Source organism: Paraphaeosphaeria sporulosa (assembly GCF_001642045.1).
Source record: "Paraphaeosphaeria sporulosa strain AP3s5-JAC2a unplaced genomic scaffold CC84scaffold_15, whole genome shotgun sequence".
In the NCBI taxonomy this organism is placed as follows: Eukaryota; Fungi; Ascomycota; class Dothideomycetes; order Pleosporales; family Didymosphaeriaceae; genus Paraphaeosphaeria; species Paraphaeosphaeria sporulosa.
In genome coordinates this window covers 901,362-913,443 of record NW_017253374.1, presented here as the reverse complement: position 1 = coordinate 913,443, position 12,082 = coordinate 901,362, and the positions used below count along the sequence as shown (strand labels likewise).

Sequence of the window (12,082 nt, the reverse complement as noted above, 5' to 3'; positions counted from 1 at the left end):
AGAGAAGATTCTCCTACTAAGGCTAGGTTCCCTAGGGAGAATATCTTCTTAATAGGAGAATGATTATGTAATATTAGTCCTTAGTAATCCTTATAGATTAATCTATTCCTTTATTGCTTTCTATTAGCTTTATCTCTTTTCGCGTTATTTCCTACCGACTCCCTGCTTGTGTTTCCTGTGATCGTAACATGGTCTAGGAGTACAATAAGCCGATGCACCGCGCCACGCGCGAGCAGATCCTAACAATCTGCTGTACCTGTTCGACCTGGCGATTGTTTGACCAAAGCCAATGCAAACGTCTTTTCTTGCCAGCCCTTCAACAAGAAATCTGCCACCATTTTCCCCTGTTTCAGCGCGAATGCATCCGCAATCTGACTAGCCATCTTCGCAATCCATGCCGATGTTTCCGGGCCCGTTGTGCTCAAACCCAACAGTATGGACAAGGGCAACATTAGCATATGTGCGCCAATGCTGCGGGTGGTAGCTCGTGTAGAGAGGAGGGTTTCAAAGTAGTACTCCACCGCGTCTTGTGTGTCTTGGGCGATGTCTATTTGTCCGTTTGTCGCGATTTGTAGGGCAGCCTCTGTGTCCAAAGAAGGCACAATGGCTTGCTGTGCGCGATAGTACACGATCAGGATGTCGTGTACAAGGAGGCGCGCTGCGAGTAAGAGGAGCCAGGACATTGCGACCCAGATAAAGCGATGAGCTTTGTCTGCGTCTGATGCCATGTTAACGCCTGGTGCCGAGGCGTCCTTATTGAAACTCCGATGCCCGCTCGGCATCACCCAAGCTGGGAAGTCCGGATGCCAATCGTCAAAGAGCTGTAATGTAGCCTTGGCATCTTCGGCCATAGCGTCGGAAATAAAGCCCTCATTTTTAAGCTGCGCCCGAAGGGTGCAGACGCGGCTTAGCAGGCTGAAGAATACAACTTCAAAGTCATCCTCTTTGTGGCCCTCTTCTTTCAGATGCTGCAGAAAATATTTAGGAAGGGGTTCACTCGTCATGAGGCTGAGGGCGAGCTGGAGGCAATGGGTAAGCTTATCACACGTAGGTCGCTGTGATTACTTACAAGAGAGCCTCTCAGACGCACGAACATACCATGGCCGACCAAGTTGGAGAACTGAGACACACCTCTCTGTTTGATTAGGGTTGCTGCACCTTTTAGATGTATCTGTGAAGCTGCCATCGAGTGTGTCCCTTCGCACATTATGTTCTATGTCTCATATCAATGAAAGAAATCGACCCAGTGTAACGCACTTACTTCGAAGGAGGATAATAACAGGCATGTAAGCACAGACGAATCAGATAGCGCGTGTTCGGGATCCTGTAACTGTTCGTTTCTAAGAAGCCCCGCGTCAGCAACGGCAATCGTGAGATACCTTCGGTCTGCTCACAATCGACGCAGCACCTTCATTTGCTGAACTCTTGCCTCACGTAGCAAGTCAGGTGCATTTTTTGAGTTTCCTAATGCGGCAAGGCCACCTTGCAAGATCAGGAGAGTAAGTAAGATGTACGCCGACCCCGGCCCCCACGTGCAATTCGGGGTCCTGGCAACTCACATGCCTTGATTATCTCCACCGCCGGCCCCCCTCGTGCAAGATCACTTCGGTAGACAGGTAGTATGTACTCGAAGCCAGCGTTCAAATTGGGGTTACTGGAGAAGAAGCGTTCGTTGAAATTGGCCAACCAATGCATGATGGCCTCGTCCTGCAGCGTCGCCCTCCGACTAGGATGCTGAACCAGCGCACCCAAGTCTAATGTCGCAAACGTATCTTCATTTGATGGGTGCCCCGATTGGTCTTCTGTATTCTTGCGCCTGACCTTGCGAATAACCAAGCCGGTTTCGTTACGAAAGACCATGTCCTGCTCATTTCGATAGCCGAAGCACATCCTATTCTTCCGCACGCATTGTGTGCATGAAGGTAGGGCTAGGTCGCATCTGAATTGGTAGTTAATTAGTGCACGGCTGGGGCGAGCGCTCTTCTGCGAAACCATTACCCGATTGGGATTTGGAGGCGCCGAGCGAGGGGATTGAACGAGCGAACGAGACAGGCTGCTTTGCTTACTTTGTTCGTTTCTGGCGACAGGGCAGACAGCCTTTGCTAGGTTTGCCAGAGAAGCCCATGGCGAGAAGCCACTGAGCGGTCTTCGCAATCTGTGTTGCCACAGGTCGGTGAAGCCGCTGACCCCACGCAGTGTCGCAGTGTAACAGTGAGGCCAGTATTTACGGACCCTGCCACTCGGTCGGCGAATCGGAATACACGGTCGATGCTATTGTGACCCTTGGGTACGCCGCCAGAGTGGATGCATCGGCAGGACGTGGCAGCGGAACGGCGGGGCCTGGCGTACTCCCAGCTACGGTATCGAGAGTAGATGGGTGCACACCGTATGGCGCCGAGTAAGATCACTTCGAGTCCGAGGGGACAGTTGTCGGAGAGGCCCGGGAACGGAGTGCGGGTATGGCTAAACAGGCCAGTAGCTGCACCTTTCGCGAACGGTTTGCAATGTTGCTCGCACCTCGATTTCAGATCGACGCTTGGTTATGTAAGCTCACGACAGCCTCACACCACCACCGTCGATAAAAATTTAGGATCAGGATTTGGCACTCTTTTCGCAACTTGGGCAGGATAGCTTGCAGGACAGGAGAATCGATGTAGCATAGAAGATTGCAATATTCATCGGGCTCTTTTCGCGTTGCGATGCCAACGCTCACAAGATCGTGTGAATGTTAGAGAATCACGAATATTAGCTGCGAGGACTCAGCTAGTATCTCGGATGGCTGAGCGAACTCTGTAATATACACTTCGTAATTGCCAATTGCGAAAGACTTCTAACTCGTAGTAGGGACTACGAAAGACACGCTGCTACCGAAGCCTTTGCCCGGGTAAACATCGCCCACAGACATGTTTCTAAACAGCGGCCATGTAATGCCTATGAGCCTGCTAAATGCGTCTTTAGTTGATATCATTGACCACATCCTCCTTCCCATTCGAGCCTATCGGCAAGCATCTCCCAAACGGGCTCCGCACCCACGCGTCCCACACTTCTCAATCCCGCCGTCACGAACGGGAGCAACCGTCCGAACTCTTTATCGATACCTCCAAGCACCACATCCTGCTCAGACGCAATCGGCAAATCCGACTCAGCGCTTACCTCGTCGTCACAGGCATTACTACTATCAGTATCTTCTTCTTCTAACTTTATGGGTAAGATGGACTTGCGACGGGACTTAATCTTTTCAGTGTTGCGTTGGCGCATCGATCTCGGATCGATAGACCCTAGACTTGCGTGTTGCTGTGAATAGGGAGCTGCAAGGTCCAGCAACGAGAGCATAGCTTTGTGGATAGGCTTCAGTTTTTCGGAGAGTAAGGCCTGGTCCTGCAATCGAGCGACATAATTCATGTGAATAGCCGACATCTCATCGATATCCTCTGCCTTGCTCATCACAGCTCTCATGTCCGCAAAACAAGGATCAATGACGGTTCCGGTCAAGTACGAGCGCAAGACGTCGGCCAGCCAGATCAACCGCTGGCGGAGCTTATAACTTAGCTGGCGCAGCCGGCTGTCCTTGAGCTCGCGGATACTTTGCGGTGAGATGCGCTGTAGAAGATATTTCGTACGATAGCATTGCAGAAGGAAGGTAAAAATTTGCTGATAGATGGGAATCGACGACCGCTGGATGATGTTCATGATGGGCCAGGGTAGCTAGTGTAGTTTAGTACAGCCTTGCCTGCCATCGCGGAACACATGCATAGGGGAGACTTACGGCATAATCAAGCAAAACATGCGAGAGCACTTTGACAGAAGCAGAGAGGGACTTGGAGCTCTTGCGCAGAGAGCGGACGATGATACGCTCGGACTGAGAACTGTCTAATTCCGCACTGAAGATGCCGCGAGCAAGCTCGGTGAGAAGGAAGCGATCGTTCCAGGTGCGCTGACCAACATCCATTCGCTCGAAGATGGCATCAGCGAATTCTTGAAAGACGGAGCCGTTGGCACTAAGGTACATGAACCTAAAGCTGTCCAGAGTCTGGATGAGGGCACAATCGTTGAAGATGTATTCTCGGAGCACGTTCGAAGCCAGCGAGTATTTGCTTTCAATCCACGTTTGGAACGCTGCCTGAAAAAGCTCTGAGAAAGGTGAGAGCGGCAGATCAACGAAGCTGCCACAGACTGCTTCGTGGTCCAGACGAGGCTCTTCAGCGATTGCGGGTAGACGAGAGGTATGTAAACCCAGCTCTTTGAGGAATACTACACTTTTACCGGTGTTGAAGATCTTTTGCGCCGCAGGCTCAAGGAAAGCTGGCGAGCGCAGCTTGTGCTCTTGACCGCGGCGAAGCACAAATCGATCGTGCCATAGGGAAGACGCCTCACTACCAGAATCGTCCTCGAAGACGAAGAAGGTCTCGTCGTTCAGACCAAGCTCGCCATTCTCCATCCACTTACGCATAGGCTTCAAGTAGGTCTGGAGACACTCAAAGAAGATGTGCGACAGGAAGCGGAAGATATCGTGCTCAAGTGTCATCTGTGCGAGACTGACCTGGTCGAAAAGGATCTCGAGGTGGATGAAAGGGTTGATGAGCAGCTGGGGTTCAATCTCTGCCACTATTTGGGCTAAGCGTAGCATAGGTCGAGAAAGGGCCCTCACGTTGTTGTGTAGTTCCAACAGACTCACGGTAGTAGAGTTTTCGGGCACTAGGTACTTCTGCTGAAGACGAGCGAGCGCCTGATGGTATTCTAGCAATCGTTTCGAGACCGCAGCCTCGAAAGTCTGAACGAGCGGCAGTGACGACGGTCGTTTTAGCCAGTGCCGCAGTTGGTGGATGGCGCGACCTGTGTCGCTCAACTCTGCGAGTAGATGGATTGTCGTCCTGGTCAAGGTGTGGCGGAGTTCGTACTCGAGTCCCACACGCCTATCAGCATGGAACAAAGAAGTCGGTAGACCAGCGAGCATAAAGAGGGTTTCCCTGATGGCTTGGAGCTCGGTAATGTCAATCTTTCCATGGTCTGGTTCTGCTTCGTGTTTCCAAAACTGTGCGTCTTCTAACCTGTCGACAGCAGTCGCATCCACGGCGACAAGGCAGGTTTGAGGATGGCACGTGCCGTCATGGTCCACAGCTGTCGGGGGCGGAGGCTTTGCGACGTCTCTCTTCGCTGGCAGCAAGTCGTCCTCGGACGAGTCGGCGCCGTAGTCGATGTCTTTCCAGATTTCGTCGTCACTGTAAGGATCATGTTGCAGGATCTCGTTCCAGGTCAACTCGGGCAGGGGTGTAGGCGGGCGCAGCAGCTCGAGGGCCTCGATGCGGGAATTCTCCGTGGGTCGATCCGAGAGCTGAAGCAGGAGCGACAGGCAGTCTGGAATCCACTTGCCGGGTCTGGCGCTGAGCTCCTTGAGGCGCCCGTCCAGTGCATCGGCCAGATCGTCGCGGTTCAGCACGCGAAACTTTTCGTCCAAGCCAGCAAAGGTGGTGCGGACGTCGAACGGGTTTGTCCGGGCATACTCGTGGGCGCGCAGGCCTTGTTTGGCGATGTCCTTGGCGTGCCGGTACGCGCGCTTGTTGGCGGCGGGGTCGAAGTTGAGGATGGAGTGGACCAGCTCGTCGGTCAGGGCAGCCACTCTTGCATGCTGCGCCATCTGGGCCTGCGCCGTCTCTTGCACGGGACGCGGCGGGCAGCTGTGGCGATGCGCAGTGCGCGTGCGACGCGTGTTGTTTCGGGGCGTCGGTTCCGCCCCGCCGGCGGCTCGCAGCCACCCGCTCTGCTCTGCCCTGCTCTTGGCAAGGCCCGCGCCGGGAGCATGAGCAGGGCCCGCAGGTCGTGTGCGGCGCAACGAGCGCAACGGGCCCTAGAGCTGATGCACACTAGCCCCGTCGCCGTCGCCGTCACGGTGCCTCAGTGTCTTGCCGTCGAGTCCCAGCCCAAGTCTTGCACGCCGCCGCCACCGACCCGGCCGCAACCCCTCGCGCACCCATGGCGATTCCCAAGGCGATGCGCCTCCTGGGCGGCGCCACCTTCCTCGTCTTCCTCTTCGTGCTCGTCACCCTCTACCGCAGTGACCCCACGGCCATCAAGCTGCCGACGGCCGGAATCAAGGAGCCTGTCAAGCCGGGCCCGCGCCCGCAGGGCTGGGACCACGACCCCCAGCTGGATCGTGAGTGCTGCGCGCCCCCGACGCGCCAGAGGCCCCCTCACTGACTGTCGATGCAGAGTCTGGCGAGGCTCCCGAGCCGCTGCGCCGCGTCAGCGGCAACAACTATGCCCCCGACAACGCCAACAGCGACCGCATCAATGCGACGCTGCTGAGTCTGGTGCGCAACGAGGAGCTCGACGACATGCTGCAGAGCATGCATGACCTCGAGCGCACCTGGAACCACAAGTTCAACTACCCCTGGACCTTTTTCAACGACGTGCCCTTCACCGACGACTTCAAGCAGAAGACGACGGCCGCCACAAAGGCCAAGACGTCGTACCACACCATCCCCAAAGCCCATTGGGACATCCCCTCGTGGATCAACAAGGACCTCTATGCCGCCTCCAAGAAGGCCCTCGCAGACAAAGGCGTCCAGTACTCCGAGATGGACTCGTACCACCAAATGTGCCGCTGGAACAGCGGCGTCTTCTACCAGCACGAAGCCCTCAAGGACGTCCAGTACTACTGGCGCGTCGAGCCAAAGGTCCACTTCTTCTGCGGCGTCGACTACGATGTTTTCCGATGGATGCAGGACCACAACAAGACGTACGGCTTTACCCTGACCCTGCTCGACTCTCCCGATAGCGTCAGGACCCTGTGGCCTGAGACCCTCAAGTTCCTGGCCGATCATCCCGAGCACGAAGCCAAGAACAACGCCAAAGGCTTCCTGACAGAGGAGAAGGAGAAGGGCCACAACCAGATCACCGGCGGCTATTCTACCTGCCACTTCTGGTCCAACTTTGAGATCGCCGATCTGAACCTGTGGAGGAGCAAGGCCTACACGCAGTACTTTGAGCACCTCGACAAGGCTGGCGGCTTCTTCTACGAACGCTGGGGCGACGCCCCAGTCCACAGCGTGGCCGTCGCCTTGTTCGAGGATAAAAGCAAGGTCCATTGGTTTGTCACCCCCTCCCGTTTCGCGAGACGCCAAATTCCACTCGGCATCATGAGCAAACTCAGTTTGAGCAGTAGCTAACAAACACCAGGTTCCGTGACATTGGTTACCAGCACATCCCCTTCTTCAATTGCCCCAACAATGGGAAGTGCTCTGGCTGCGAGCCCGGCCGCTTCACCGACGGCGACGACTGGCTCAATTCGCAGGACTGCCGCAACGTGTGGTTCAAAAATGCCGGTATGGACTGAGCTGCCACACGTGCTTATACTCGTCATCGTCAGAGCCACGTCTGTACATCTTCGCGGTCGCTGGCCGATCCTCGCTTATGCTCATGCCTTGTACAATAGGTCTATATGTTGCCGTTACATATGCAATTCATTTACATGTTTTGAGGTTGGGGGAAATATTATAACGGAGCTCGTTACCGCAGCATGAGATGGTTAGGCATGGCGTTTGGGAGCATCGCTACGTTCGACACACGTCCGTGGCCGAATGGTGAATCTGTGTATATTTCATACATAACATACCCCAAAAGTATAGCCTATAGCAAATGGACAAAATAGCGTCGTTTTTTCTCTTGGTATCAATTCACTCTTTTCGGTGTTGGGAAATGCATATGGCCCATAAACGCCCACCCAACCCAGCAAAACAAAAAGCCGTTCCGTCCCAATGCAGCCTCGCTCCATAGCTGTGCCTATGTCCCATCAACCTACCCGACCCACCTCCTCGCACTCCTAAACATACGTGCCCACGGTCCCACCTCACTCCATTCATTCTCCCTTGGTATGTAACTCCCCACCTCCTTCAGAATCGTCCGCTCGGGATGCGGCATCAGCGCCAACACCTTGCCATCACTACTCCTCACCGCCGTAATTCCCTTGGGACTTCCATTCGGGTTGTAGGGATACTTCTCCGTGACCTTCCCATAGTTGTCTACATACCGCATGGCAACGAGGCCCTCGCTGTACAGTGTATCGGGGCTATGCGAGCCGGGTGCGAAGTGCGCGCGGCCCTCACCGTGGGCCGTCACGATGGGGAGTTTGGAGCCATGCATGCCGTGAAGAAAGACGGAGGGCTGCTGGCCGGGCGTGACGGGCGCGTCGAGGACCTCGACCATGGCCACGCGCGCTTCGTACTGCTCCGAAGTGTTCCGCTCGAAGCTGGGCCAAGCCTCCGCCCCGGGAACGAGCTCCTTCAGCTTGGAGAGAAACTGGCATCCGTTGCACACACCGAGGGCAAATGTGTCCTTTCTTTCGAAGAAGGTCTTGAACTCGGAGCGCGTGGCCGGGTGCAGCAGAACCGACTTGGCCCAACCTTGTCCTGCGCCGAGAACGTCGCCATATGAGAAGCCACCGCATGCAGCAAGCCCCGTGAACTGGCTGAGCGAGACACGGCCCGAGATTAGATCAGTCATGTGGACGTCAATAGCGGAGAAGCCGGCGCTGGAGAAGGCAAAGGCCATTTCAGCTTGGCCGTTCACGCCTTCTTCTCTAAGAATAGCAACGCGAGGCTTGTTGGTGAAGGGCGAAGTAAGAGAAGCTTTGAGCGGAAGGATGCTCTCTTTGGGGTTATAGGAAAGGTTGTATGAAAGACCGGGGTCGGAGTCGTCTTGGAGGGAGGAGAATTCCTCGTCTGCGCACTGAGGGTTGTCGCGCATGCGTTGGAGCTGATAGCTTGTCGAGGCCCACCGCTGTTGGAGCTTGGAGCGAGAAGAGCGGTAGATGACTTGAGAGCCGAAGGCGAAGCTGATCTCCTGCTTCGAGGCTGCGGGTACACGTCCGATCTTCTTGATCATGCCCGGTGGTGGTCCGCATGTAGCGAAGCAACGGTTGAAGTTGACTTCATCCTTCTTGCGGACCTGGAACACAGCGCCGAGCTCCTCGTTGAACAATGTTTCGACGATGTCCTTGGTGTCAGGTGACTTGGCAATGCCATCCAGCATGACTTCCAGTCCACAGCGTCCAGCAAACATCATCTCCACAAGAGTGGTAAAGAGCCCACCGTCCGAGCGATCGTGGTATGCGAGCACGATGCCTGAATCGTGAAGCTGTTCGACTGCGTCATAGTAGTCTTTGAGTATATCTACGTCCCATACATCTGGCGCTTCGTCTCCAATCTGTCCAAATGTCTGCGTGAGGGCGGAACCACCCATACTCTTCTTGCCGGCGGCAAGGTCGACAAACATGAGGACTGTTTCGCCAACATCTTCGAGGCGTTCCAGGGCAGGTGTCCAGGTGCGGTCGATACGGTTCACAGGGGCAAAGGCGGTGATGACCAGAGACATGGGAGCAGTGACTTCTTTGGCCTCGTTAGTATTTTGATCGTTCCACTTCATCTTCATGCTCATGGAATCTTTGCCGACGGGGATAGAGATGCCCAGGCGCGGGCAGAGATCCATGCCGATAGCCTCGACAGCCTCGTACAGCGCAGCACCCTCGCCAGGGTGACTGGAAGCGGACATCCAGTTCGCAGATAGGCGCACTCTTGACAATCTGTCGAACAAGCTGGCAGCAGCCAAATTCATGAGAGACTCCGCGACGGCCATCCTAGCCGATGCTGCAGGGGAAATGAGGGCAAGTGTAGGCTTCTCGCCCACGGCCATCGCCTCGCCGGTTTTGACACCAGATAGGAGCGAGGTGGCGGTCACTGAGACATCCGCAACTGGTGTCTGCCACTTCCCAACCATCTGATCGCGGACGGTCAATCCTCCAACGGTACGGTCACCAATCGTAATGAGGAAAGATTTCGAGCCCACGGCAGGAAGCGCAAGCACTCGGTCCACGGCTTCGGCCAACAGACCATCCTTCGGCGTCACTGGGAGGTAAATGGACAGGCTACTGTCAAATGCGGGCAATCTCAGCTTCCGCGACTCAACAATGCGCGACATCTTTGGCGGTTTTCCGAATAGTATTGGCATTGGAAGGTCGATTGGAGTGGGCGTGCCTTGTGACTCCTTGTCTTTGAGGACCAAACGTTGTTCTTTCGTCGCCGTGCCTACAACCGAAAATCCGCAACGTTCGCGCTTGCAAATACGTTTGAAGAGATCCAAGTCATCCGGACCCACGGCGAGTACATATCGCTCTTGAGATTCGTTACACCAGATCTGTAGTGGGCTCATGCCTCGGTCGGCACTGTCCACTTCCCTAAGCTCGAAGATGGCACCGAGTCCAGAGTCGTGAACGAGCTCCGGCAGAGCGTTTGACAGACCGCCGGCACCGACGTCGTGGATAAATAAGATTGGGTTTTTGTCGCCCATAGATCGGCAAGTGTCAATGACTTCCTGCGCTCTCCGCTGAACCTCAGGATTCCCTCGCTGGACACTGGCAAAGTCAAGCTCGACCTTGCCTTCCCCAGATTGCACACTCGATGCAGCGCCGCCACCGAGACCAATGAGCATCGCAGGTCCACCAATGACCAGTAGATGAGACCCCGGCGGGACGATATCAGGATCCTTGAGGGCATGCTGCGGTCTGACCGTTCCCACACCTCCAGCCAGCATGATGGGTTTGTGATAGCCACGAATCTCCGTCTCCTTCTCGTTGGTGAATACACGAACAAGCAGCGTTCTGAAGTACCCAATCGTACACGGGCGCCCGAACTCGTTATTAAAGGCCGCGCTGCCGATGGGCGCTTCGAGCATTATATCAAGACTGCTCGCAATGTGTGCTGGCTTACCCACGTCGCCGAGCTCCCATGGCTGCTCGTGCCCAGGTATGAGGAGGTCGGATACAGTGAAACCTGCTAACCCAGCTTTCGGCCTTGAGCCTCTACCGACAGCGCCCTCATCTCTGATCTCGCCACCCGAGCCGGTGGCCGCGCCAGGGAAGGGCGAGACGGCTGTAGGATGGTTGTGAGTCTCCACCTTGCAGAGAATATGCACCGTCTCCTTTGTGCCGGTCCACTCGCCGGTCAGGGTGTTGGGGGCCCAAAAGCTGGCCTCCTCGCCCTGGAGCACGGCAGCATTGTCGCTGTATGCGCTCACCACGTACTCGGGGTGCTTCTGATGTGTGTTCCGGATCATGCCGAACAGCGAGTAGCTTTTGCGCATGCCGTCAATGGTGAAGTCGGCATTGAACTGCTTGTGCCTGCAGTGCTCCGAGTTGACCTGCGCGAACATGAACAGCTCCACGTCGACCGGGCCCCGCTTCAGCTCCTGCGAGTATGCCTCGACCAGGTACTCAATCTCCGACTTGTCCATGGCAAGGCCCAGCTCCTGGTTCGCGTGTTCCAGCGCAGCATGAGGGCTGCTGTACTCGTCGAAGCTTATGGTCGTGGCCTGCGCGGGCTCGTGCTCGCCGAAAAGCAGATCGAGATCAGGCGGCGTGCGGCTTATGGTCTGGGTCATGCGGTCGTGGAGCGAGTCGGCGTTGGGGATCTCGCCGGCGGCGGGCGGCTTCTCGAAGGTGGCGGCGAGGACCATGCCACGCTCGATGCGCTTCACGGCGTGGTCGAGCGTGCATGTGCGTGCGATCATGGTAGCCAGCGAGCTCCAGGGCGAGATGGTGCCTGGGCGCGGGCAGACGTAGAAGAGCGCGGTGCCGTCATCGACAGCCGTGGTGGCGGTGGGCGTCTGGACGGCGTGGATGAGGGTTTGCGAGAGCCTGTCATCCCGCTGCGGATACTCGCCATAGTGCAGTATCTGCTCGAGCGTCTTCAATTCGTCGGCGCTCAGTTCCTTGGTGGGATTAACATAGTGCACCCAGAGCGCGCGCACTTCGGTTGCGCCGATCAACGCGGCCAGGCGCTTCAGACGGAAGTCCGAGAAGGCCAGAGACCCGGGCAGCACGAGGTAGGGACTCTCCTCTGACGCCATTGTGTTGTGGTGGTGGCAGGTGGCCGGCGCGCGATGGCGGGGTGGATGCGGGTGGCTAAAAGATAAATAATTTTGGCGGGGCTTGAAGTCTTCTCGGGTGACTTACCATCCCTAGGCAGGGCAGCCACCATGACTGGACCTGAGCACCCAGCAAACGAGATTCCAAGGCGCCACTGGCAGGTTC

General features: G+C 56.0%; 4 protein-coding genes across 4 annotated transcripts; 1 reads left to right on the top strand and 3 right to left on the bottom strand.

Annotated features, from left to right (window-relative positions):
* CC84DRAFT_1169621 (uncharacterized protein) lies at window positions 1–2,492 on the bottom strand. Its single transcript, XM_018179704.1, has 6 exons — window positions 2,067–2,492; window positions 1,560–1,939; window positions 1,395–1,482; window positions 1,262–1,340; window positions 1,070–1,213; window positions 1–1,019 (listed from the first exon to the last, which is right to left on the bottom strand). The coding sequence occupies exons 1-6, from the start codon at window positions 2,123–2,125 to the stop codon at window positions 240–242; spliced, it is 1,530 nt and encodes a 509-aa protein (XP_018029895.1). The 5' UTR covers window positions 2,126–2,492; the 3' UTR covers window positions 1–239.
* Window positions 2,493–2,844: 352 nt separating this feature from the next.
* Window positions 2,845–5,753, bottom strand: CC84DRAFT_1200145 (uncharacterized protein). Its single transcript, XM_018181653.1, has 2 exons — window positions 3,767–5,753; window positions 2,845–3,705 (listed from the first exon to the last, which is right to left on the bottom strand). Exons 1-2 carry the CDS (start codon window positions 5,633–5,635, stop codon window positions 2,965–2,967), a joined length of 2,610 nt encoding a protein of 869 aa, XP_018029894.1. The 5' UTR covers window positions 5,636–5,753; the 3' UTR covers window positions 2,845–2,964.
* Window positions 5,732–7,663, top strand: CC84DRAFT_1169620 (glycosyl transferase). The gene is made up of 3 exons (XM_018179703.1): window positions 5,732–6,151; window positions 6,208–7,087; window positions 7,177–7,663. Exons 1-3 carry the CDS (start codon window positions 5,971–5,973, stop codon window positions 7,331–7,333), a joined length of 1,218 nt encoding a protein of 405 aa, XP_018029893.1. The 5' UTR covers window positions 5,732–5,970; the 3' UTR covers window positions 7,334–7,663.
* On the bottom strand, window positions 7,564–11,948 carry CC84DRAFT_408599 (phosphoribosylformylglycinamidine synthase-like protein). Its single transcript, XM_018186080.1, has 2 exons — window positions 9,810–11,948; window positions 7,564–9,731 (listed from the first exon to the last, which is right to left on the bottom strand). The coding sequence occupies exons 1-2, from the start codon at window positions 11,896–11,898 to the stop codon at window positions 7,795–7,797; spliced, it is 4,026 nt and encodes a 1,341-aa protein (XP_018029892.1). The 5' UTR covers window positions 11,899–11,948; the 3' UTR covers window positions 7,564–7,794.
* Between the last annotated feature and the right edge of the window lie 134 nt (window positions 11,949–12,082).

Bases quoted from the DNA above. Each gene is read 5' to 3' on its own strand.
- CC84DRAFT_1169621 (XM_018179704.1), bottom strand. From the start codon at position 2,125: ATGGGCTTCTCTGGCAAACCTAGCAAAGGCTGTCTGCCCTGTCGCCAG. The intron at 1,341-1,394 runs GTGAGCAGACCG...GGGGCTTCTTAG, and splicing joins ATGAAGGTGCTGCGTCGATT to AAACGAACAGTTACAGGATC. The intron at 1,020-1,069 runs GTAAGTAATCAC...CATTGCCTCCAG, and splicing joins TGCGTCTGAGAGGCTCTCTT to CTCGCCCTCAGCCTCATGAC.
- CC84DRAFT_1200145 (XM_018181653.1), bottom strand. From the start codon at position 5,635: ATGGCGCAGCATGCAAGAGTGGCTGCCCTGACCGACGAGCTGGTCCAC. The intron at 3,706-3,766 runs GTAAGTCTCCCC...AAACTACACTAG, and splicing joins ATGTTTTGCTTGATTATGCC to CTACCCTGGCCCATCATGAA.
- CC84DRAFT_1169620 (XM_018179703.1), top strand. From the start codon at position 5,971: ATGGCGATTCCCAAGGCGATGCGCCTCCTGGGCGGCGCCACCTTCCTC. The intron at 6,152-6,207 runs GTGAGTGCTGCG...CTGTCGATGCAG, and splicing joins CCACGACCCCCAGCTGGATC to AGTCTGGCGAGGCTCCCGAG. The intron at 7,088-7,176 runs GTTTGTCACCCC...AACAAACACCAG, and splicing joins GATAAAAGCAAGGTCCATTG to GTTCCGTGACATTGGTTACC.
- CC84DRAFT_408599 (XM_018186080.1), bottom strand. From the start codon at position 11,898: ATGGCGTCAGAGGAGAGTCCCTACCTCGTGCTGCCCGGGTCTCTGGCC. The intron at 9,732-9,809 runs GTGACCGTACCG...CGGATGTCTCAG, and splicing joins ATCTTTCCTCATTACGATTG to TGACCGCCACCTCGCTCCTA.